This window comes from Macrobrachium nipponense, chromosome 29, assembly GCF_015104395.2.
Source record: "Macrobrachium nipponense isolate FS-2020 chromosome 29, ASM1510439v2, whole genome shotgun sequence".
Taxonomy (NCBI): Eukaryota; Metazoa; Arthropoda; class Malacostraca; order Decapoda; family Palaemonidae; genus Macrobrachium; species Macrobrachium nipponense.
In genome coordinates this window covers 11,144,415-11,172,383 of record NC_061092.1, presented here as the reverse complement: position 1 = coordinate 11,172,383, position 27,969 = coordinate 11,144,415, and the positions used below count along the sequence as shown (strand labels likewise).

General features: G+C 35.9%; 1 protein-coding gene across 1 annotated transcript; it reads right to left on the bottom strand.

Moving 5' to 3' along the window:
• Positions 1-35: 35 nt before the first annotated feature.
• Positions 36-27,411, bottom strand: LOC135206124 (CAAX prenyl protease 2-like). Its single transcript, XM_064237366.1, has 7 exons — positions 27,270-27,411; positions 16,525-16,630; positions 16,060-16,210; positions 14,686-14,853; positions 14,206-14,274; positions 13,953-14,015; positions 36-13,268 (listed from the first exon to the last, which is right to left on the bottom strand). The coding sequence occupies exons 1-7, from the start codon at positions 27,362-27,364 to the stop codon at positions 13,069-13,071; spliced, it is 852 nt and encodes a 283-aa protein (XP_064093436.1). The 5' UTR covers positions 27,365-27,411; the 3' UTR covers positions 36-13,068.
• Positions 27,412-27,969: the final 558 nt, after the last annotated feature.

Genomic DNA, 27,969 nt, shown 5'->3' with positions numbered 1-27,969 from the left:
CTAAAGGGTTATACAAGGATATAAAAAAATCAGAATAATTTTCCACTTTATAAAATTCTAGTACAAAAACCACATACAGTATGTACTCATATTTTAATAATTCTTAAGGCTAGTTGTTTTTTCCACAAAATAACAACTACTAAATCTCTCACAATGCAAAACTGTACACAATAATTAACACTAAAACAGCAAAAGCATCAGCAGAACCTTACATCTATACACACATCAACACCAGTAAATATCAGCAATATGTTTAAAATAAAAAAAATCCTAAATACAGTAGTACTTGCTTTATTTGTTACCTAATGAAAGAATCTAAAAAGTATTAATGAAGCTCATGTATAAATTCTTTTCACACTCCAAACTAGCAAAGAAACATTCAACCAATCCACCTGTTTTACATCTTACTAGGTCTGGCTATTAATGCATCTTAACAAATAGCAATATCAATTGTTCTATTTTTACTTGTGAAGGGAACTAACCCGTAACTTTTAAAATGGCAAGATCTCCAATTCCTGTGCTTTCTGATTGCTGACTTTACAGTTCACAGGTTATTACATACATGTCAGAACTGTGTCTGTAGTCAGCTCTCGAGTTTAAATTAAATCCAGAATACTGTTAAGAATACTTGTTTTTTAAGTACACAACAGTGAGTTTTTTCAGTGCATAATAGTGAAAAACACAGGAAGTAACAACTGAAAGCAAAGGAATAAATGATGAAAATCATATTAATAAAGTGGTAGTGATACCTAACGCTACAAATATCAGTACAGGGAAGAGAGAGAGAGAGAGAGCTGAAACTTTGAGAGGAAACCAAACTGACTCATAATTGAGGGATAATGACATTCAATACTAGAGTGCTCAATTTTTTTTTTATCCTACGTCTAATTCTAGTAGAAATTAAAATAAACCTTTATCCTTCTCAGTTATGCACACAAAATTCACACAATAACTGCCAGTTTCTAAACTAAAGTCAATAAAGTAAGTGCAGTCAAGTACTTTACATTAACTTTCCTCTCACATTACTTCTATATCTGTAACAGCAACTCATGACTTGGGTACCCTTGACATTTTTTCAAGTATACTAAACTCCTAAAGGTTTTACTCAATAGTACAAGTACCCATGTATTTTTAAAACAGTTAAAATATAAAATAAACAACTAAAATTTCATATTTCTTCCTTCGCACAATTGGCTTGAAATATAATGAAGTTACGTAATTCAGATGTTTTAAGAGCAATCAAAAGGTTTAAGTATTCAAGGTACAGATACAGTGCTGTTGCCAGATCAGATTTCATAGCTTATGTTATCTTGAACGATTCCATAACTGAAACCACTCAAGGTAACAATAAATAAAAATTTACCTAAAGAATAATGTTTGATCAAACAATGGTTCTGTAAGTTAAATAATTTTCCTTCCATAAGATAAATATTCTATTATAGTACTACACATAGTAATTTACATGATACCAGTATTTATGTCTTAATATAAAACTGTGCCAAAAGTAGCAGGGAAACTTTGCAAGCTTAGAAAACAGCAGGGATGCTACAGCACTAATTGAAAATGCTCTGATTGTTTGCAATAATTTATCTACATCATTTACTTTCATTTATTTAATTATATTAGTTATTTACTATTAATTTCACATTTACTTCTTTTGCTCTGTTTTTGTTTTTAGTCTACACTAGATGCTTAATAGTCAAATCAGTGGCATTATGATTTACCCAACAAATCTATGCAAATAATAATAATAATAATAATAATAATAATAATAATAATAATAATAATAATAACTGGAGCCTGTGCAAGAAACATCAGCTACCTTGCAGTAATAAGTGGTACGAGCACCAACCTGAAGGAGTGATAGAAAACGATCAGGCAAAGATCCTCTGGGACTATGGTATCAGAACGGATAGGGTGATACGTGCAAACAGACCAGACATGACGTTGATTGACAAAGTCAAGAAGAAAGTATCACTCATTGATGTCGCAATACCATGGGACACCAGAGTTGAAGAGAAAGAAGAGGGAAAAAATGGATAAGTATCAAGATCTGAAAATAGAAATAAGAAGGATATGGGATATGCCAGTGGAAATCGTACCCATAATCATAGGAGCACTAGGCACGATCCCAAGATCCCTGAAAAGGAATCTGGAAAAAACTAGAGGCTGAAGTAGCTCCGGGCCTCATGCAAAAGAGTGTGATCCTAGAAACGGCACACATAGTAAGAAAAGTGATGGACTCCTAAGGAGGCAGGATGCAAACCCGGAACCCCACACTATAAATAACACCCAGTCGAATTGGAGGACTGTGATAGAGCAAAAAAAAAAAAATAATAATAATAATAATAATAATAATAATAATAATAATAATAATAATAATAATAATAATAATAATAATAATAATAATAATAAGTGAGCAATAAAGGCACTATCATCAAAGGAAATGGGTAATTGCATAAAAACCAAAAACACTGACACAACTAAGGCTGAAAGTGTAACAATGGCATGAAAGGTCAGAAAATACATATCCTGAGAAGTTTTGAAGTTGCCATATAAGGGGCACATACTTCTTTAAATGAGGATGAGAGAGTATTCTGAATGAGGATGGGAAACTTTTGAAAAACGAGGGTTAACAAAATGAAGGTAAATAAGAAAAATAAGAACACTACCAAGTTCACAACCTTTACAGCAGAGAAGGTTCCAGACTATTCATCATCAACATGCAAAACTATTACAGACAATAAATGCATTCTTCAAAGATTTACACATCCACAAAAGCAGTGACAAATAAAGATTTTCCTTCATGGTTTTGTAGATCAACACTTTGGCCAGCAGTTGCTCTGATCATTGCTTGACATTTCACCCATCCCCTTTGTTCTCTTACAAGTTGGCTGTCCAACTTCCTAAAATTTTTGGGAAAGAATAATAAACTTACAACATAAAATAATGACTCAAAACCCCCTTCAAAAGATTTTACTCAAGTTTTGGGACTTAAGCTTTGGAAGTTAAAAAAAGCTCAATGACCCATTTGTCTTTTTTCTGCAACTCTTATAAGAAATAAGCTTGGCAAGGAAAAACACCAAGGATTGCTCCTCCTTAGAACGGACATGAGCTCTACAGAAGACCTTTCAAATAACATTCTTGAATGATGTGAGAGCAGTAAGAAAGGCACTGGTACTTGCTTAGGAGGCTAAGTAAATACCGTACTTCCTTGTAGTTCTGAAACCATGCCTAGATTATATCAAATCCTTTTCTATAAACCTACATAAAACTTTCATCTAAACTAAAAAAAAGATGTATCAAACAAAAAACCCCTACAAGACTTGAATTTTTACTCCGAAGATACACTGGAAGTTTTCTCAGAAAACAATAACAAGATACAAATTGATTATCTGTCCGACTAGAAAAAGTATTAATACTAAACAAGTTGCTAAGAGTATGTCAAACACTCACTGCCCGCATTAAACCAAAGACACAAGGAAAAAAGTTAGTACTGTACGTACATATGTATACATTGACATATTTCTCGAAAGATTTTAAAGAGCGAAGAAAAATGGGTCTATTCCATATTGGTTTCAGCCCTTTTTGCAAGAAATAAAAAGATTTGGGCCTTTTTAACTTACAAAAAACTTTAAAAAGTACAGAGACAAATGAAATGATCAAATCAGTCACCCCTCTGAGACTTTTTAACCCGTGACCTCCCTTCAGGATCACAGATGTCAAAGGATAAATAAATCTTCACTTCCAGCTCAAGTTGGAAATGCCTATCACCCTTGTTCTTGGGTTTGGATTAAGCCTGATTTTTTCCTTATAAAAGAGGTTTATGTACTCCTGAAAAGAGGGCAAGATTCATAAAAATTATTTACAATAACCAGCTCCTTTTTAGTTTATGCAGCCTGGATTTTGTTCCCAAATGTCATACCTATGAAATCACACTGATTTGCAACTCATCTATATCACTGTTCAACCAAAACTTGGATAAAATACAAAACCACATAATATTTATAACAAACAGAATACAACTTAATGAGGATTCCATCAACTCTAGAAGTAAATGCATAGCTTTTCTTGACAATGCACCAAGAATTTCTTGGACCCAATAGCACCTATCTAAGACTGAGAAGGGACTAACAACACGACAAATATCCCCATTCTTACAAGGAACTCAGATGTCATGGCACCACAGACTAAAAGAGATCTTCAAATTTATATTTTAACTATTCATTATACAAAGAATGTAACATGAAGAGACAATAAAAAACTTTCAGTGTAAAATGGCATTTGAAACACTGTACAGTACCTTATGATAGAAATAAAAGTACTGTGCACTTAATATAATATCATAGACAAATTAATATATGTGCAACATAAAAAAAATTCCCCATCCTCATATCACAACAAATGGCAAGATCAAATAAAAGCATTATTGAAGTACAGTAAATAGCAGCAACTTCTTACATTAAAATATTCACAAAAACTGTTATATTAACTAAAGTAACAAATCACATTTATAAGTAACGACCTAAAAGATACAAAAGTTGAAAATAAGAAAATGTTTTCAAGACTAATTCTACATCAACCTTAACAATGGCACAACATTCCACATGCTGGAACTTGCTAACACAATGTGATGCTTACTTGCATTATATCTTTACTGCTGAATTATGCTTTTACACAGAAAAGAAAAACTGATTACGATGGCTTCCTTGGGATGTAATATTACATAAAGTAATTGGTCATGATGTAACTTTCAACACCATTTCACGCTAAGTTTAAAACTCTGGTCCTATTAAGCTATCATAAATTAATGTCACTCAATCATATACTGCAACATTTTCATTGAAATTGACTAAACTTTCAAGGCCAAAGCCAAGGCCAAGACCAAGTCCACACCATATGAGTCTGAAGCCAACCTTTGGATTGGATTGGATTATAAAATTTAGGCCAAAGTCCAAGCACTGGGACCTACGAGGTCATTCAGCGCTGAAAAGGAAATGGACAGTAAGAAGGTCTGAAAGACGTAATAGGAAGAAAACCTCGTAGTTGCACTATGAAACAATTGTTAAAGAGGGTGGAAAGTCAGATGGAAGAAAGAGAAAGTCTGAATTTTTCCAATTCGAAATTTTACATACAAAGTTCAAGCTTTAGGTTTCTACTACAATTAACCTATATTATATAAACAAGGGCAGGTCATTAATTACACACATCAATTTTACTAGAGTGCTTAAATAATCATAGTGAACAAAATAGTATGTATAGCTTTGTGCAGTTTTCAGCCTTCACCCCTAATATCAAAAGTTCACTTATAATGCAATGAGAAAGAACTGTACACCTTACAAAAAACATGCTTAAAATGATACACTAGTTAAGTAAGCTACTACGTTAAATGTGCGATTGTTCTATACCAATGCTAAGTTCTGATTTTGCAGTTTCACCAGCTTATACAGATAAAACTTATAAAATACAAAGCTGATGACAAACTAAGGACTAGACATTTTCATGCACCAGGAACTTTGCCAGATCAAATTGTAATCTACAGTTGTCTTATTCTGGTACACCTTTTCAAAATTCAATCTGCTAAATAATCAACCATTGTAAATTCACAGAAAGATATTACAGCCTCAAGACTTCCAAACCTACTTAAGATACACACACGATACAAAGCAGTGCTGTGCAAGACTCCATGTCCACCTAAAACAAATGTTTATGAAATTATACCATTTCATTAATACCATTATATTAACAGGTTTACTTGCGAGTACAAATTTAAGAAAATTTGGGTGTCATCGTTTTCTGCAATTATAAATTCTGTGACGAATCACGAATCACTATAAAGTTTACAATTCCTAATTCACTTACAGTTAAAACTATAAACAACCCACAACAACACCCAACTGAAATAGTCCAACCTACATCTAGCATTTTAAATTTGTAGGCAGTAAGATTAGGAGAATAAGTCAGAATTTAGTTATAGCTGCATAATAACTGTAAAGAAAGACCTGCATGTCTTCAAAGGTGACAATGGTTTATTGTTTACAAATAATCTATGGCAATACTTACATTGAACTATTTATTTCTACTATAACAGTTTCAAACCTGTATATAGTACAGTTCTTAAGTTGCAACTTTTGCACTCAGCCAAGCTTGCTCCCAACTAGTTTAAAGGTTTGCACCTCCTAGACTAAAGGTTTGCCCACACTATACCAAGTCCAACCCTTCCCTAACTAGATCAACACAGCCCCCTTCCCCCTTCCTTATGACATGAACCAAGCTTCATTTTCTAGTTCCATTACTATAGCTTTGAACAATCATTTGTTACTACCAATCATACTGTAACTTAGTCACAAGTGAGCCTATGATAAATCTAAAAACAAATGGGAATGTAACATCTCATAATGCCATAAATTAACTGCTTTTAACAAAAGCAGAAAAATTAACAAAATCTGACCCAATAACATTCACAGAATGATGTATTAGTGACTTACAAATGATTACGCAGAGGAAAAAAAATGTTTAAAAAGTTTTTGTTACTGGGGAAGGGAGAAGCCAACTGGATAGAACAAGTAGGGGTCTAACTTGGATACCTAGTGGTAGGGAGAGAGAAGCTGAAACTGGAGGCAAACTTAGCCAACCTACAAAGGGAAGATCTAAAAAACTGCAAAACAGATAGCTTAAAATGTTCATACTCTATTATGTGGGATTGTGACTGTTTTCCTGACCACGTACAATAATACATACAGTGAACCACTGCATTCACACACTCCAGATTCGCAGACTCACGTATTCGCCGATTTCTCTCTGGAACGTATACCCCCATTATCCACAGAAAATTTGACTTTACACAGTATTTTGCTATGAGAAATATCCCCAAATTTCTGCTTTTTTAAATCAATTTTGTCATAAAATGCACTTTTTGTGATAAAACTATTAAAAAACTGGTATAAACATTATTAGTGGGTTTTTCTTGAGTTCTAACTAACAAAATATAGGCAGTTTCAAGAGATTTTATAGGATTTTCAACTATTCATGGGGTCTAGCTATTAGGCGGGGGGGTCCGCAACGCCCGCAAATACAGGGGGGAGGGGGAACACTGTAATACTGTCCTACTTCTTCATATGGCTTGCGTTCAAATTTCCGATTCTAAAGAACTACATACTGGCATACATTTTCCAACTAAAAATTGCTAGACTCTAGATTATTAGACATGAAGAGTCACTGACACTTGACTCATCAATTCATAATTGTCTAACTGAAGTATACTGTGATAGTAGTAACAATGATAAATTTCACATCTCATACAATTTTACCTCACTGACTAATCACATTAAATATCCAGTGATTCTCCAAATTTGGCAAGATTCTTCAGAGACATGAGCTGCCCCAGTAAAATGTAATTCCAAAGTTGCAAAAGCTCCTTGTAAAACAGTCTTCCAAAATCTTCATGAATCTATTTATAGACATAAGTTATTTAAAACAGGCCTTTACCACCAAAATCTTTATCATTATATACATCACCTGTTGACTAGGAATTGACATGCACTTCTCACACTTCATTACCAGTTGTTGTAAATAGTTACATCTACTCAAGTCTCATATAAGCTACAGGCATCATTACGGGCATTAGCAACCAAACATGAAGTATTATAGCAGAATGACCTCAGCTATGAGCTAAAACTGCTACTAAAGCCATCAGGAAGAGGTTATCTGCAACCATAAAAGGAATGACCTTAATTGAGCTAAAACTTGGCATCTGACAAATCTGCAAATTTACCTCTGGTAATTCTCCCTAATTCAATAATGCTTCATATAGAAAATGAGATATCTAGTACAACACAGGTTATTGTTTCCCTAGGAACATATTTTGATTATAGGCATAGATTATAAAACTTTTAGTATTCTAGAACATGAAAATGTATGGAAGACTAGGATCCTTTGCTAAAGAGAAAGCAGGATCTGAGAACAATGTAAACTACTCATTCCACAAAGTCCCTTGAGATAAGCTGAAGGATGCCCTAACTATTTATAATTTTTTTAATAAATGCTGAGCAGGGAGAAATTTCATGCCCTAAAAGACATACCAATAACCATAAAATGTCGTTTCCCATAAAGATCTGACTTCTGAAAATGGTATATAATCATTTAAATAGTCTTCAACATTACAGTAACAAGGTAGCACATACTCTTCTCTTTCTCTCCATAACATTACAGTAATATGATCATACATATTATCCTTTTCCCTAAAGGCAAGAACTGAGGGTGGACATGGCAATGTAATATTATGACTTGGCTTGCAATACTCCAACTCTTGATTTATTGTACAACAAATCATGAAATAACTGATAAGACTAGTCTATGGCAGTAGGGGGTAAGAAACGGTTGTGATGTGGAGAGGTAGAAAGAAAGGTGCATTTCACAGCAGACAGCACAATACATCCATAAATCATGAAGAGTATGTTTAGTGGACCCATGCACTGATTTAAGTCTCGGCATCCTGTGTAAAAATTGTTAGTCTGTGTTATGTTTTTGGCAACTGTGTATCACGAATCTTTCTTCTTTTCTTTGTTTTTGGCTCAATAGCCAACATGGCTGACAATCATATTTATAACCCTGGTATCATTCAAAAGGAGCAACCAAAATACATGATTTCCTTGAATTTCCACACGATTAACTTAGATAAAATCCCATTCAAAACACATCACAAAAGCAAAAGTCCACAAATCTCTTCAGCAAATCTAGATATCTTTACATTCCCCAAACCTTAATTCCACATTCCACACTTCCTTATATGTAAACAATGGAGTTTCTTTCTGCAAAGAACTAATACAAATCTTTGACTATCTGACTCACATACTGAAATATGTACAGCACACTACAAGCAGAAGGTGGTCTAGATGAAACCTGAGCTGACTTCATGTACAATATCTCATAATATCTTTCTTAAATATGCAACATATCTGCACATTAACTGATTATATAAAGCACAAATAAATAAACTGTATGGAATACTTATACACTTTAAACAGGAAAAATATTTCCATCCATAAATAAAATAAGCATTTCTTAAAATTAGTTACATAACTTGAAAATCCTCCTTTCCATGGAACCCTACTCTTCAAAAGGATGTAAAACAGAACATCTGTACTTGAAGTAATTGCATGACAGGTCTCAGTGGTGGTTTACTGGAATGTGAATGGACCTTATCCATAACAGGTGTGACTAGACAACTTAAAGTTAACAAAATTGTCTTCATTAAAATGGGAATGACAACTTACACAGGGGACCAGTTGTTATGAAGTAGTTAAGCTCTGAAATGCAAAGTAGTATGCTGAAAGTTGCAACATAAGTTACTCCTACACATTTACTGCAATACCTGTAATGCTCGGGGATCATAGCAAGTATTGGTCACCAAGATCAATTACATCTGAGCTCACTTAATACATCACTTATAAAGATGTAAAGTTCAAATAACTGATGAATGAAGAAAACCTAAATCTCACATACTATCCAGATCTTTGAAACATCTGAGAGATGACCTATAAGAAATATTTACCAAATATAAGTTTGCAGTATATAAAAGCTAATGTATACAGAGAAGGTGGTATACACAAACATTTGTACCAAAGCCACAACAATTGCAGCAATATAAAAGAAATTGTTAAAACTGTCAGAATTTCATGGTACACAAACATAATCATGAAAGGTTTACATCCTGCATTCCTCTGACAGGAACAGATAAGAAATAAGTCCCTATTCTCATAGCCCTTTCCACCTGAAGTTTTGTCAAGTCCAGGTCATTTATGTTCTTTCTCTGTGATATTCAAGGCCTTCCTCACCTCCAATCTACTTCTTTCACTTCTACTCCTATCCTGGCTGTTTGTTCCTCTTCTAGTTTCATCAAATACCTGACTACAGTAACTCAACCTTTACAATTTCAGCATATTTTCCAGCCTCTGGACACCATGTTAAACTACATCATTATTGTTATTTCTTCTGATTATACCCCAACCATGAATCTCAGCATTTTGTGCTCATACCTGTGCAAATACTATACTCCTTTTCTTTGAAAGTGCCCATGACTCTGCTGTACATATAAGTAAAATAAAAGTTTGACATGCGTTTTCGATTTTTGCCCTGTTTACTGATGCAGTTTAGTAATCTTACCAATAGCCCAAAAGCACAAATAAGCCTTCAGTGTTTAAAATGCTGTATGTATAAATCATGCTGAAAAGTAACCAATTTACTTTACAGATTTTAAACTGTTTAAAGTTATGCAGTTTTAGACATAAATACTCATGAATTGAAAAAAAGTGAGCATCCTTTAATAAAGGACACTCCTGTCCAATTGCCATTAGCTGACTAGGTAAGCAAAAGCACCTGCAGAAAGGAAAACAATTAGAGGGAACTTCAAAAAAATAAGAGGTTTGTATTTAGGAAAAAAAATTATTTTAAATCTTCTACATAAACCCACATAATACAGAGATCTTATTTTATTATCCTGAGTCACTAAACCAATGGAAAACAACATGCAACTATTCAGTACTCTTGCCCAGTTGCAATCTTGAGAAATCTTTAAATATTCTGTCTGTAGCTTATCAAATGTAGTAAAGACCCCAAAATCCTTTCTAATACTTACAAGAACAAAGCACTGCAGTCACCATGGGACCAGATTGCTACCAAATTTACACTAAGTAATTGGTGAAAGTAGTTACATAAACACTTTACCAATCTTCTCTGCATAAAATCAGCCATGAAATCAAAATGAAAACTTAGCAATAATGTATGGTGAAGCTGACTGGTGTTTTTTAACATAGCACAGAGATACTCCAACTGACAGACAAAGAAAATAAAGTTCCATCCCCACAGGCACATACTCTTGCCAGAGAACTGTCTCCACATGAACATATGATGATGAATCTACAGCTAATAAGATTTCTTTTCTCAAGATTCAATTTACTCTCTTCATACCCAGAGCTTTGTGAAGTATTCTTACTGATTTGAAGTTCCTATATTACCAGGCTAATGACCCTGAATTCTTATGGTCTTTCCTAACGAAGAGAAGGGGAACTACATATTCCTCAAAATGAAGCTCACATCAACCTGGATGTAAGCTAGGCCTACCTAGGTAAATTAATACTTTCAGGTGCCACCTCTGATAGATAGGTACTTCTAAACCAAAAGAAAGATGACGATGCCATTATCTTGTTGACACTTTCCTCAGCAATGTCGTCATGCTCATGATCTGGAAAAGACTGAAAGCTTGTGCATCATGTCCATCAGCCAAAAGACACAAGTGCCACAGACGACAATTTCAGAGTTACCCCAATGCTCCATATACTGTGCAATATCATCATAAACTGCACCTCTTTCCCTAGTATGTCATGAGGACTTGTGAGAATCCTACTCAAGCTCATCCACAAAATCATATGATTCCTGAACTGAAGACTACTACCTCACTCCCTCCTCCTCTAAATCCTGCATTCCCTTCAAGTCCCAAAATGAAGAGGGACTTTGCAAAACTGGCACTGAGGTCCTCAAAACTAGAACAGGGGTCACTAAGGATGGTAGCTTGGGATTTTTGAATGACAACAAAGAAAGATCAATCCCAATTAGGGGAGGCTTAATATCAATATCAGCTATGGCAGAATATGAGCCAATACGTAACTGGTAAAGTTATCGGATTCACTGGAACCTTCATACCTGCCATTCCTGTTATCATTACCATAAAACTAAGACACAACTCAATTTTCCATGTGGTTTGCCAATTCATGAGGGTTGGGAAAGTAACTGCCAGTTGAAAAAAAACAACAGTGACAATGCCTCGGCCACCTGAAGCTACAGGCTGCTCTAGGAGCATGAGCCCGTGCCAGTACAAGGTTGGCTTAATCTTCAACAACAAATGCCATCTGAATACTATCACAGGTTGAAACCTTATCTAGCATATTCAAAGAATCATCCAAATGGTCAACAGACTTTACTCTCAAAGACTGGTCATGTGACGAGAAAGGGAAAGGTGCAGTTGGTCAGAAAAATAATAGTAGATATGGAAGAAGCTGGATCGAATCTACTAGGGAGGCAACGAATATCACAGAGAAAGGGAATAACAAAGGCCTGGACCAAACGTGAATTCAGACAGTGTCCTACACTAATATGTAGCTATTTGGCAGTTACTTAAATTTTGGACTGTCTATTTCACAAACCATAACAGAAAACATGCCAAGACACTAAACAATGTTGCCTTTATTTCTGTTTCATTATATTCAATTACTGTCAAAACTGTCTTACATCATGTGGGTCTGCAATAACTATTAAACTCTATCCAGTACAGTAGTACACAAGACTGTATAGTATGAATTGTTTAATGAACAATTGCATGCTTGTATACTGATAGATGAAAGTTTCACTGGATAACTTACATTTCCTTATACAACTGTCTTTGACTACAAAAGAAAAACAAATTCATCCAGATTCACAGGCAAATTTGAAATCTACAAATTACAGGGGCTGACTGTGATTTACAGATGAACTGTTCATGCAACTTTCTATACATATATATGAATATGTATATAATTTATGAAAATATGTACTCATGCACATACCTGTATGTACAATATATCACAGAAACTTTTCTTAAAACCATCAAAATACGTACAATGTACTCACACTTCTAGGAAAAAAATTCAGTGAAACATTCAGAAATGCACCTGACCATTTCTTAACAGGGTACACCTCATCATATTAGCATTCCCAACTCCTATTTTAATTAAAATACATCTTAAAACCAGAGATAATTATCATATCCAAAAAATCACGACCATGATTAATGTACCAGAAAGTATGCTGAGAATGTATCTTACCTCAGATCAGTATGTTGGCAAAAAACCTACTACAGACATATAAGGATATATAAACAGATATCCTTCTGTAATACAAAAGCAACAAAGATACAAGTGCCTTGAGGATGGAAAATAGAGGAAGATCATCATCAACTTCCTAACAAATACAGTTTTGAGCACAGCACAGAAGAAGACAAACAATTGTCTTATTTCAGCACTAAAAATATCATGTTCACAAACTGTACAATGTATTTCCATAATATGATGGATCTGTGAGAGGATAAAGTAAGAAATACCAAGCTACAAGACCTACCACATGACAAACCATCAGTTTATTGCGGAGGGGTGCTGGTTTGTTCAACATATCTTTCAGCTCTGGTAGTCCCATGTGGTTGCAAAAGGCATGAACGGCAAAAAGAGGGAGAAAGTGTCCTAAAAGAGAAAAAAGAAAGTATTAATACTTTATTTGCATCCACATATAACGTATGCTAAATATAACTAACAGTCCCCTAAGTCCTCTCACCTAATTTACAAGTTTTATTTTGGCAATTTAAGTTAGTTTTATTTTGGCAATTTAAGTTAACAGATCATGATCCACAAATTTTTTCAAGTGGTCATATGTGAGTATGGTCCAATTTCTTAAGATGTTGAATAAACTATTCATGAGAGTGGCTACTAATTCCTGAATTTTTCAAAATGAGGACTGCTCTAAATTTTTTGGTGTTCATCATTAAATTCAACACATATTTGTAACTACTGAGGTTATGCTCTTTATCACATACCTGTAGGAATGTTAACTTTACACCTGAATATTTTCAAGATATCTCACTGCTACCAGCAATTTCAAATATAGTTCCTAGCCCGAGGTAACAAGTGCTTTACACTTAATATTCAACCTTAAAAATGTATACAAAATTATATTATATAATTAAAATGATAGTTTCGTGATAAGTACAGAAGTCACTCAAACTGAGGTTATTTTAGCTGAGGCCTCACATTTCACAGCCAAAACACTGAGTTAAAAATAAAATTCTAAAATAGATCTGAAAAATATTAAAGAAATATAAAAGAAACATAACTCTTGTTTGTTTACAAATGCAACAAAATAACAAATACCTGTTCTGATAAAGAGGAAGGATGAATAAAATCCAAAAACTGATGTGTACAGAAACTGGAAGCCTGTAAGAAAAATACATACAAGAATAAGTACAACTATTCTTCTTAAAACCAAATCACCAGACTGTACAGACATCTGCATGAATGGAAATATTTTCATGTTATTATCACAAAATGAATATGATATTCAGAACCTAACTTTCTACAAATAAAGCTGCAATTTCAATTCATATAAACATATCTTACAACTTACAGGATATGAGAATAACAGCTGGTAGTTCAATGCCAACACGAAATCGATCAACTGCATGATGTAAATGAGCTGAAAAGAAAAGAAAACATGAAATAAACACAAACTAATGAAACAACTTATAGCATCTGAAAAACATAGTATGCAGTAGTCAAGGAAAACAATAACGCCAAACAAAAGTCTACAAGTTATTTGTGCAACTTATCAATCCTCAAGTTCAAGAATAGAACATCTGCAACAAATCAAATCTAAAGGGAATACTCTGCTATTCATATTTGCATTTTAATGTGTAAATGTGGATTCAATGTAGAATTTGTAGGCAATAAATCAATATAATTCTGACTATATTCAAACATAAAAAGTCAAGGATGCCTAAGATCATTAGTCACATAATAATGTTTGTACTACTTGCTTAAATACTTGTAGGTTACTGAAAACAAACAACAGGTGATGCAAATATACATTATAAGAAGAAACACTCACCAACACCAAAAAACAATGGAGCAATAAAAATTGCCTTCCCAGAGGGAAAGCACTGTAAAAGAATTGGTAGCATGCATGCTCGAAATGTAAATTCTTCCGAAAATGGAGCAACCACTTGATTTCTCCACCAGATGGGATTTTGTGCGGTGTTGTACCAGTAGAGAGGATCTGAGGATATAAATGATATATGTAATTCATATAACACTGTTACACTCAGGAATAAAAGATATTTTCACCAAAGTAAGGGAATTTAACCTTACCAATGAATCCAGATTCCTAGCTTTCATTAGATCACTGGAATACTTAAAACTGCCCTAAAAGTAATTATCCATACATAAAGCTCTAAAATTTCTATCGATGATTAAAATTACTACATAATTTTAAAAAATTAGAAAACCATACTGTGATAAAAGGGCAGGTCCTGGAAAAGACAGAACATTTTTGTTATCTACACAAGACAATGAATTTTGAAATTGGTGATATGGTTGACAGTAAACTGAAAAAGAGCAACCTCCTGGATGGAAAGGAAATGGATTGCTGGGCTTCTGATAACTCCTTCAATAAAGAGTAACATTTTTTTACATATGACCAACAATATCTAAACAGCGAACAGTCACCTACTAAAAAAAAATAAGTAGAACATTGAAAACTGGTAAGAAGGCCAAGAAAAATCACAGAGAAAGGGAATAGACAGAGACCAAGTCCAGAGGAAAATTCACATAGAAAGTTCACAAACAGGAGAGAGAAAAAAGTACTTGTTTGACATTTAACCCTACAGAGAGAAAACCTGATCCATAAATGTTAGTGATAACTATTTACAGTAAAATAAATTACCATATACCATTATCAATGCAAGGCACTGAAATGAAAAATCAATGAAAACAAACCTAATGCATTAAGAAAGAGGGAGAAATTATTCCACCACTGGGGCTCTAATTTGTTAGTTAACTACTAAAAACTGCAATATGAAATCTGAACTTGATTTGACTTAATAAGACCAATGAAAAGGCATTTGCAAAGGACTATTTTTGTACAGAAATTAATTTGATATAATCTATTATGCACAAAATTTGGCTCTGCCTTCCATCGAGGGATATCAAACATGCTCTAAATCTAACTAATATCCATCCTTATTAGCAATTATGTACTTCATATAGTTTATACAGTACTCATTACTGTAACTGTCTCAGACACTAGGAGGACAAACATTTTATTACATTATAAAAAAGATAAAACTCATACACAGTACATATGTATTGCATTATGTACACATTAATATTCTAAAATCAGTGATAGGCCTTTTCATAACAAGAGTTCAAAATCTTATCTAATTTGAAAAAATTGAATAATGAAGGCTATTTTCTCATTACTTACCCAAATACATTTTTAATGTAAACGTAACAGGCACTGACAGATGCGACTGAACCAGGGGGCCCAGGAACAATATAAACGTCAAGATCATTGGTAATATCAGTGCAGGGATGATACCTTCAACCCTTAAACCCATCCGCAACCAAAGATTTCCCTGATGATCAAATTACATTATGTAGAGTAAAATTATATTACATAATACTAATACTACTATAGGTATGATTTGGACATTATCATAATTAAGGGAGGATTTGGTGATTCTTGCAAAAAGTAAATGAATTTCACTTCCTTGTATTTCATGGTCACCTGCCATAGCTCTACTAATCCCACAGCAAATGACTTTTCACTTTATGCATTTATATTACAAAACTGCTGCAAGTTAATTTTCTTCACGTATTTCAATTTTCATAAAGTACTAGTGTAAATATATTCAAGGAAAATAATACATAATATTTAAAATTCTCTTACTTGTCCTTCGGATTCTCCATTCCCAAACCAAATGATGAAAAATGGTGATACAATGGTCATGAAGAAGACACTTATACAACGCTTCTTTATGGTGGATGGATGATCTCTGAAAATAAAAATATAGTGTAGACACCATAAAGATTTTCATTCCTTACTTGGCCAGCTTCCAGTGGGTAAATATGTACTTTATCAAGAGCACAGTCTTTAAAGAATAGCACCTTATTATCAGTTACACAAATTTGAAACAATAACCTTAAGACAAGCAACACAATATGGCTCATAGCTGTCCAGTAGTTGGATAACCTGAGCTCCTCTATAAACTATTCTGACCTATATGTCTCATCAAAACACCTTATAAATGCAGCTCCCCAAGGTTAACTTGCCTTAAATTCAACATGTATTTGCTCCCATTGAGAAGCAATACACATCAAGCTATCTAAAATTTCTGGAACTAGCTTACTATTTCCCAAGATCAAACTACATGTTCAATTTATACTATATATTTGCTGCAGGTGGGGTAAACAGGTACTACTGGTGGGGAAAAATGTACCGCTCAAAAATGACAACCCATTGGTTACACAGTGAGTATGAGATACATAAGAGAAGGACGGGAGGTTCTTAGGTAACTCAATGCTCCACAACTCTCTATTATACAGTTTTCCAGTAAATCCAACCTGAGTGGCAGTAAGTGGACCTCAAAATAAAATATGGGTTTGTTGTTTGGTACTTTATTACTTTGGTTTATCGACAGATGCTAAACAGCACAACATATTAGTAAAGGTAGAAACTAAAGTATTTGTTCAGACCAAATCTCAGAAATAAAAAAAAAATCAGCTCCTTGGAAGTAAGTTTGATGAATATATTTATTTTCTAATTGTATTTTATTTGACATATAGTATTTACCTTCCCCTTTGAGTAAAATCATTTAAGTTGTAAGATCTTTTTCAATTCCCCTTGAGTAAAAATCATTCAAGTTGTAAGATCCCTTTCAATTCCAACATAAAAAGAGGGTGTTTCCCAAGTGGAACCAGATGCCCTATGTTAAGTTAGACTAGGAAAGGTAAGTCTAAATTGTATCCCAGTAATTTACTCTATGACTTACAACACTCACTGCCAGGTTTTGAGGGAAGTTCCAACATCCACCCAGTCTAGGGTCGGGTGAAGTCCCCTAAGGTAGGTAGGATCTGATAATCTATGTTAGGTTAGGTTCTGTTGCAGAAGGTTAGGATATGTCCCTGTAACTGACCTTGTGGCATCTTTGTTTTTTAAAACATTTTCTGATGTATACTGATTATATACTATCACTAACATTTTCTGATGTATACTGATTATATACTATCACTAAATCCTGAATCCTTTAGAGTTAATGGCAATTAGGTGGTAGGTAAAAATTTACTTTAAATGATTATCACAATCTGGACTTGGAAATATAACTTTCCTACGGTTCAATACCTATGTGCTGTTAAAGCTTCCGATCTTCATTTTTCCAATAGATTTCTATAGCCTATGATATCAGCACCATTCCCAAGTACGCCATGTTCAGTACCAACTGGAATAAATATTAAAACAACAGTAAACTCGCAACAGATTTGAGCATGAGTTTTGTACCAATCATGTTAAGGAAACTTGAGTTTCCTGCATCAAAACTCCAACAGGCTTATCAAATAATTGTTTAAAGTAATTTAATACCAAATACGCTAACCGGAATAGCTAGGCTAGCCTATGCACTACCGCAGGCCACCTTAAGCACCACACATGAAAGGAAATTGGTAGGTGGAAACCGCTTACGAAAGTACTACAAAAATATCCTGAAATGCGTATTTATGATTGTGTGCATTCGGTGCAGAGTCGGGAGGTCGCTAAGAACTATCCCAGGATGCGTGGGGAGCCGCGATCGCTTCGACATATTCAAAAGATATGTGCCTGCTCATGCCATCTATCATTTTGCGTAGCTCCAGACGCACAACGTGGAGCATCCGTGGCGTGTTCAGCATGACTTCAGGGCAATGACGTGTGGTCCCCCGCTGCAGTTCCAATCCAACCAAGCACAGCATGGGTCTCCACGTGGTTCGGGAACATATGAAACAATAGCACTACTCCCCTGAGACCCATTTACAATGACTCCCGCTGAGTCGGGTGTATGAAATGTCATGCAGTGGGTATGCGGCTTCAGTTCCTCTACCAGACATGTAGCAGCACCATCAGCGACTTCTTCAGTAGACTACACAATTCCGTAAGAAATCACGAAGAGACAGCGAAAGGGGCCAGGAGCTGAGGCGACCTCTACGAAGAGAGTGCCTGCTACAGGAACCCCTGTAGACACCATGGAGGAGGAGGATGTGGTGATACACATTGAAGAGGCTGATGAGGTGGACATGGACATGCCCAGTGGCATCAGCTTCCTCGAACATTTATAGGTCTATTTGTAGTATATACTACTGTTATTTTTTGTGTGAATGGATTAATGTACAAGTATGAATGTAAACATATATTGTATATAACATAAATTTTTTTTATTTTATGTGTCAATAAACATACAATTGAAAAATAACTTTTATTCAATAAACTAAAAACCATCAAAGTAAAAAATTAAGTAAGAATATTAACACAAATAAGACATATGCAAAAAACTATATAGTTGAAAGTAACTTACTATATTAAAGGAAAATGAATAAAAATGAATAAGCAAAATAACATAATTAAACAATAAAAGTTAATCAATGAACTAAAACAAATATCAGTACCAAAATGAACTGAGAATAATAACAAATAAGACATACGCAAAATAAGATATAATTTCTTCGGTTTTACGTCTGAAATGAAGTTGTTCTTTGAATCTGAATAAAAGATTAAGTTATTACCTTCACTGTTTGCTTTGTTTGTTGTTTAGTGAGTGACTGGGATTACTTTTTCTCTCTCTCTCTCTCTCTCTCTCTCTTCTCTCTCTCTCTCTCTCTCTCTCTCTCTCTCTCTCATTTCCCTTATCTCGTACAATGTTTCTCTATCTATTTATCTATCTTTCCATCTGTCTTACTTTTTTAATGCCTCTTTGTCAAGACATTGGGTGTATGTTACGTCAGGTACGAATTGACCGGAAATTATTTGGTGCATTTGTGGATGGGGTCATTACCACTGAAAGGTATTATTATTATCATTATTTTTTTTTTTTTTTTTTTTTTTGCTCTATCACAGTCTTCCAATTCGACTGGGTGGTATTTATAGTGTGGGGTTCCGGGTTGCATCCTGCCTCCTTAGGAGTCCATCACTCTTCTTACTATGTGTGCCGTTTCTAGGATCACACTCTTCTGCATGAGTCCTGGAGCTACTTCAGCCTCTAGTTTTTCTAGATTCCTTTTCAGGGATCTTGGGATCGTGCCTAGTGCTCCTATGATTATGGGTACGATTTCCACTGGCATATCCCATATCCTTCTTATTTCTATTTTCAGATCTTGATACTTATCCAATTTTTCCCTCTCTTTCTCTTCAACTCTTGTGTCCCATGGTATTGCGACATCAATGAGTGATACTTTCTTCTTGACCTTGTCAATCAACGTCACGTCTGGTCTGTTTGCACGTATCACCCTATCCGTTCTGATACCATAGTCCCAGAGGATCTTTGCCTGATCGTTTTCTATCACTCCCTCAGGTTGGTGCTCGTACCACTTATTACTGCAAGGTAGGTGATGTTTCTTGCACAGGCTCCAGTGGAGGGCTTTTGCTACTGAATCATGCCTCTTTTTGTACTGGTTCTGTGCAAGTGCCGGGCATTCACTTGCTATGTGGTTTATGGTTTACTTTTCGTATTGCACTTCCTACATATGGGGGAGATGTTATTTCCGTCTATCGTACTTTGAACATATCTGGTTCTTAGGGCCTGATCTTGTGCCGCTGTTATCATTCCTTCAGTTTCCTTCTTTAGCTCTCCCCTCTGTAGCCATTGCCATGTGTCATCGCTGGCTAGTTCTTTAGTCTGTCTCATGTATTGTCCGTGCATTGGTTTGTTGTGCCAGTCCTCTGTTCTTTCTGTCTTTCTCCTGTCTCTGTATATTTCTGGGTCTTCGTCTGCTTTTATTAGTCCTTCTTCCCATGCACTCTTTAGCCACTCGTCTTCACTGGTTTTCAGATATTGCCCCCAGTGCTCTGTTCTCGATGTTGACGCAGTCCTCTATACTTAGTAGTCCTCTCCCTCCTTCCTTTCGTGTTATGTATAGTCTGTCCGTATTTGCTCTTGGGTGTAGTGCTTTGTGTATTGTCATATGTTTCCTGGTTTTCTGATATATGCTGCGGAGTTCTGCCTTCGTCCATTCCACTATTCCTGCGCTGTATCTGATTACTGGCACTGCCCATGTGTTTATGGCTTTTATCATATTTCCGGCGTTGAGTTTTGACTTGAGTATCGCCTTGAGTCTCTGCATATATTCTTTCCTGATCGTGTCCTTCATCTCTTGGTGTTTTATATCTCCTCCTTCCATTATTCCCAGGTATTTGTATCCTGTCTCATCTATGTGTTTGATGTTGCTCCCATCTGGTAGCTTTATCCCTTCAGTTCTCGTTACTTTGCCTTTTTGTATGTTGACTAAGGCGCATTTTTCTATTCCAAACTCCATCCTGATGTCCCCAGATACAATCCTTACAGTCTGGATTAGGGTATCTATTTCCTTGATGCTCTTACCATACAGCTTGATGTCGTCCATGAACATCAGATGGTTGATTCTGTTGCCTCTTTTCTTGAGTTGGTACCCGGCATCCATCTTCTGTAGTACTTTGTCATGGGATCATGGCTACTACGAAGAGTAGTGGGGACAGTGAGTCGCCCTGGAAGATCCCTCTCCTGATATTAACCTCTGCTAGTCTTATTCCAGAGCTTGTAAGTATTGTATTCCAGTTGCGCATTGTATTTTTGAGGAAGCTGATGGTATTTTCCTCTGCCCCATATATTTTCAGGCATTCTATTAGCCATGTGTGTGGTATCATATCGAAGGCTTTCTTATAGTCTATCCATGTCATGCTTATAGCGTAATGGTTTTCCATTCTACCTACTGTTCTTCATTACCATTTTGTCTATCAGGAGCTGGTCTTTTGTGCCCCTACACTTCCTTCTGCAGCCTTTCTGTTGGTGGGGGATGGTGTTGTCTCCTCTAGGTAGTTGTATAGCCTTTCACTGATGATACCTGTTAGTAACTTCCACATTATTGGTAGGCAGGTGATAGGCCTGTAGTTACTGGCTATATTTCCCTTACTCTTGTCTTTTTGTACTAAGGATGTTCTTCCTGTGGTCATCCATTTGGGTGCTTGGTGATTTGAGATACAATGCTGGAGTTGTTCTGCTATTCGTGGGTGTAGGGCCTTGGAGTTTTTTGAGCCAGTATCCATGGACTTCATCGGGACCTGGGGCTTTCCAGTTTGGCATTTTCTTTAGTTGGTGTCTGACTGTGTCTGTCGTGATGTCTGTGAATCTTTGTTTTATTCTCCCTGTTTCTTCTTCCTTGACTTCCTGGAGCCTTGTTGCATGTTTGTTGTGCGATACCGGATTGCTCCATATGTTTTCCCAGAGTCTCTTACTTGGTTCGGCTTCAGGAATTTCTGGGTGGTTGTCTTCCCCTCTTAGTTGGCTGTATAGTCTTTTCTGGTTGGTTACCGAATAGTTTTTGTTTGTTGGTATCCCTTATTCCTGTTCATGTACCATTGGATCTTATGTGCTTTGGCCTTAAGCCTCTGTTTTACATCTTCTATTGTGTTGTTTAATCCCCTCTCTTGTACTTTGTATTTATCGTTGAGTTCCTCCCTTGTTTTCTTGCTTCTTAGCCTTTTTTCTGCCATCTCTTTCAGTTTACTCAAGTCAGATCTCATCACCATTATTTGCTTTTCCAGGCGCCTTTTCCATGGAGGTTGCTGTTTTGGTGTCTGTTGGGTTGGTTGTGCTGGTGGTGTTAGTGTTCGAATTCCCATCAGTTCTGCTACTAATCTTGCTCCTGCATATGTCAAGTTATTTGTTTCTGTGATACTGGTGGTCTGTATTATGTCCAGTATTTCATTGACCTCACTTGTTTTCTCCCTTAATTTCTTGGTGTTGTAGGCTTTCATGGAGGGGATCTTTGTTCTCTCTGTATCTGGCTCCATCCATTGTCTAATCTTTTCTACCCATTCCGTCCTGTCTGTTACTTCGTCGGTGTTTCTTCGTGTGTCGTTGTTTGATACCTCATCCTCCCTGTCGTCTTCTGTGGCATCGTCTCTCAGTTCGTCTTCGTGTAATCCGTTGTCGTGTGACATTTCCCTTTCCAGTTCTTCTCTTTCTGTTGGGGAGAGCCAGTTCTTTTTCTTTATGTTCCTTACTTGGTCTGCCAGCCTCTGCTCTGTTTGGGGGGTGTTATTCCTCTCATTCCAGATGTTGACCAATCTTCTTCTATATCCTCTCTCCGTCGGGTTGCTTCTGATGTAGCATCTCCATATTTCCTTATTTTCTTCTCTTGTCCATTTCTTCCTTTTTGCCTCTGTAGCTCCAATCTCGGGCTGTTGATTATTGTCGTTGTGGTGATCAGTTGCTGGATGACGACCTCCAAGTACCTGACCGTCTTCCCCTTCAATTGGGTTGAATACCTGGTTGCCGGACGAAGCTCCTCTGTTGCCAGAGGTTCCATTTACGTCGTTGTCGTTTAATCCTTCATTTCTTTCCATCATTGCTGAGTTTTGCTATTTAACCCATAGCTGGACCCTACCCCATCAGGGATAGGTACTCATTTACAGCTGAGTAGACTGAGGAAATTATGGTAATGATCCTTTCCCAAGGAATCAACACCGAGGAGAGCGGTCACCCATCCAACGACTGACCAGAGCCAATGTTGCTTAACTTGACTTAAGTCTATTGACGACATAACCCACTCCTCCACGGCGCCACATATCATTATCATTATTATTATTATTATTATTATTATTATTATTATTATTATTATTATTATTATTGCTGAAATAGAAGGCAATGGAGGTGTTTAACTAATTATTAAAAATGTGTTGGTAGCAATGATTCTATTTTGCGAATTATTTGTGTCAGTCTTAATGGGTCTGATGACAAAAATATAAAAAAAAATATTGATAAAAAAACAAATACGTAAATAAATTAATATATTTAATAAATATACATACTTTCTGTAGGCGGTGAATGGAACTGCAATCACACGTGTGCAGCACAGCCCTTTTGCACCTAACATATAACCGCCGACATACGTTGGATTAAAGTGAGGACGTTGTGTGAGGTAGTTACACATACGGTATACGTACGTGGGTGTTACTTGCTCGGCCACGCACTACTTGTGGGGGTGTAGCCTATTGTTGTGGCAATTAACGAAAGCGTCCCGTTAATCTTGCGCGGTGCGTAGGCTTTTTACACATTAGTTCGTACTTACAGTATGGCGTCATTATATTGACTTACGGCATGTGTGGGCTTGATACGTGAATGTGTGGGTAGATCTAGGGTACCTATCCGCAGCAGCCCAGACTATGGCAGTTGTGGTTTTTCCATGCAGTTTTACCTACTGAACAAGAATTTCAAGTAATATTTATTCGGACAACTGTAATTAACCCCCAGGGGCCAGTACTAAACACGGCGAAATACATTGGACGCCCCAATCCCTAGTCGATGTCGTATCTGCGGTTACGTTTCTTGCAGGGTCATTCTAAAGAATAGTTCCACACAAACTGCAAGGAACATAACCGTGGATACAACATCCACTAGGGATTAGGGCGTCCAATGTATTTCGCCGTGTTTAGTACTGGCCCTTGGGGGTTAATTACAGTCGTCCGAATAAATAGGGTAAACACGGACGACCCACCATCATCACGCTGGCCGGGTCTTATTCACTCGATATTTAATTGGCAAAACAAGAATACAATTACAACTCTAAACATACCATTCAAATGATTGAAGTTTCGTCAACATAATGTGATATATGAAAGCCCCATATGAACTAAAATAAGCATGTGACGCTCTTTGTAAAATATGTTTTCAAGGCAGTTTTGAAATCCAATATTGCGGCGATTGTGTGGCTGGACGGGTCTAGTCACGGATGGACACCATCTTTCCCAGCCTTCCCAGCACTCATTTGAACAATGTTAGCGTATATATGTAACGTTTATTGATCTTACTCAAGGTTGCAGTTGTAATCAGCACAATAAAACAACATTTTGTTGCCTATATTAGTGAAAGTATGAAACTTGTTATTCCTGGGGTCATGGTTTGAACTGAATTCATTTTTACCTTGTAATCGGTGGTTTTATCCTTACTGCCATCACAACTGAAACTCCATAGTGCTTATTTGATTGTTATCATACATATTTTGGTCTTAATTCACTCCACATTGCACTTGAACCATGTTGCTGTTCCTGGTTCGTAAGCACTCACTCCACAAACACAGTTGCAAGCAGCAGACGACAACGCTGCAAAGTTTTATTCCCTTAACTGTTTACTTTACTCATTATTTAGTTCAACTTTACTTTGTTATTTCAAAAATGTTTATTTAATTCATGTCTATTACCCCTTTTTTGCAACCAAATTACCCCGAAAAATTACAAATATTTCCAAAGTAGATACAATCCAATGTTTCTAACCTTGTTGTACATCTGGCTGCCAAAAACCATAGCGGAACAGACTACGGATAAGTGGATTATTTTTTTTTTCTAGCACTTTTCATTGATTTAAGTCTATATTAGTATTTTGATTTTTTTTAATAACTGTATGCCAGAAATAATGTAACCTTTAACGTCTGCATGCTAAGAATGGCAAAATCATCATTGCCACATTAGTGGAGCTTCACACATACGTCGATGCATTATTATAAACTGTTTCCATGAATTCTAGTTGTCATAGTAATGCAATAATGATAAAATTGCTTTAATATTTATGTATATATACTTTCAATACATAGGCTTATTTCACCAATTTCCACATTTTGTATAAGTCTTATACCCAGTTTGGAGGGTGAACACATACCAATTGGCAACAGAGAGAGAGAGAAAGGAAGGCGAAGGAAGGATGAAGGACAGGACAGGGGTGGCGGTGGAGGAGGGGAGGAGAGGGTAGGTGGAGCTTTTTACGCGTGTTCGTATCCATTTCTGGATAATGGAGTTTTTGTCTCTTGGTACAAGGACAAGTGTTGTTATTCTTTACGATTAGTGATTCACGATACCCTTATAAATTACGACACTGGGTGTAATGCACTATAGCAAAATCTCGTTCTGATACGAGTGTTCGTTACAGAAATATTGCCAAAAAACGTGCTTGCACAGTCTCTGAAACCCATAGTAGGTATGCTACGTAGTTGTCAATCAAGTTTTTTTTACAAGCTAGCTATTGTATAAATTTGTATTTTTCTCAATCAAAACATATGCCCCTCAATGCTAACTTTCCTCTTTTAACGACTTTCTGGTCATTGCAAATTCAGCCCCATTAATTTCTTATGGTGCGAAAACAGACAGAGGCCCAGGAACCAAAAGCGATTGCGTCACACTACGGCGGTAATCCGGAAGTAAAACATCTTCATATATCCAAAAAGTAAATAATAAAGATATATATGCGCATTACGATTAAACAATTACATGAATAGCTGATAATAATCTGCATGAATAACTGGTAAACTGTTCTGCAAAAAAGTTGAGTATAGCAATTCATCTACAATAGGTACAAAAGTCAAGATGTCGTGACTTCATAATACAGGACTTAAAAGAACGTTCTAATTCCGAAAAATAATAACTTAAATTTGAGTCAGAATCAAGTTACTTTTTCAATAATGAATATTTTCAAATTAATCATCATAAATACTATGTAAAATATTGATGTTTTACTATTTATTTAAATAATTATCTAGTGCACGCTACGTCGTCTTCTTCTACCAAAACAGTTGTTTACTTAAAAACGTCGTGGCCAGTGACCGTGTTCCAATTGTTGAGATGAAAGTGCCCCAGCATCTATGGGTACAAGTGGTGTGCGGATTTATCACAGGAAATGGGAAGTTTGTTGACACAAGCGACTCCACAAACATCGAGATGGCGTCAATCTTCTAAGATATTTAAGTGTAAGTAAAAATTTCGAAAGCGTTTTGGTGAGATTTGCACTGCGTTGGCCACCCTTTTCACTACCCTCTGTTTAATGCTTTAAATTTGGCCTCAATTTCTAACTTTGGAGAAAATACTTACTTCGAAAGGAGAGTAGAGGTCTTTAGCTCCGTCTCTCACCAACAACGAGTCGCGACTGATGCCCATCTCCGGTGTCAGAATGCGTTATAAGTACTTTTTCGGAGGGTGGCATGCCATGACCGTCGGTGAGTTGAGCCAGTCCATGCGGTTGTTTACCTTATTACTTTAAATTCTTGTTCATTAGCTAAGTAAAATAATATAGGAAAACGTCAATTGCCATAGTCTAGGCCATCGCGGATTGCTTCTGTAGAAATAGGTACCAATGTGTGAACTTAGCTTTGGCGTTTGCTTAGTTTTGGCCCAATACGAAAAAGAAATTGACCTAGGCCTTACTAAGACGTATAAATCTTACACAAAAGCTTCTAAAAATCCATATAACTTTAATATACTTTTGTACAGATAACATTCTATATATTCAAGTCACTAAAATCAAGTACCGGTAGTTCCCTGAGGGGGGAAATCGCCTCAGGTCAACCCTTCACTGTATCAATTAATTTAGCCTAGTACCTAGTACTAGGTACTACCTAGTTCGTAACCAACACTAAAAATACCAAACTTACCTTCCCTGAGCCGCATTCCATATATACAAGCTTCCTACATACAATATAGAGAGCAACAAACAGGCGAAGACTTCATTTAAACACATGTTATTCATTACATATAGGAACGCAAGCACTCGCAACAATATGGGTTTGTTTACAAATACAGAGCGGTTACTCAGGTAAAATTATCTTCGCCCTCTCACTTTCAATAACTAAGTATTTTCTCTATGTTGCTGTTTTATATAAGAAATACATAAATTCCTGATTTAATACATCAAAACTATTACGTTAAAATATCAGGATTTAATAATAGGCTGAATGTTTTAATTTGTCAAAACATTGGCAATTACAATACCATCTGGCGGATTGAATCAAAATGCTTTGTAATGGAAGTGTTATGACCATATCTATAACCATGTAATCCCTAGTCACGTTCATCAAAAATATGGTTTGTTACATATAAACTTAATTCAATATTACAATATCAGTGGATTAAAATGGTTTTATGTCAGTACGGTGTCTTATTTTATCAACAGTTAAAAGGGCATTTTTAAAGAAGGAATTTGGTAACCTGAAAAACCACTTTTTATCAGGTGTGAAAATGCCTCTGTGTTATATAAGAATATTTGTCCGCATCTACGGAGTTTGTAGATCGTGAATTGTATTTTAAATTAACCATGAGCATTTCAGCATCGCCTTTTTCTAGTGTTGTGGTTAC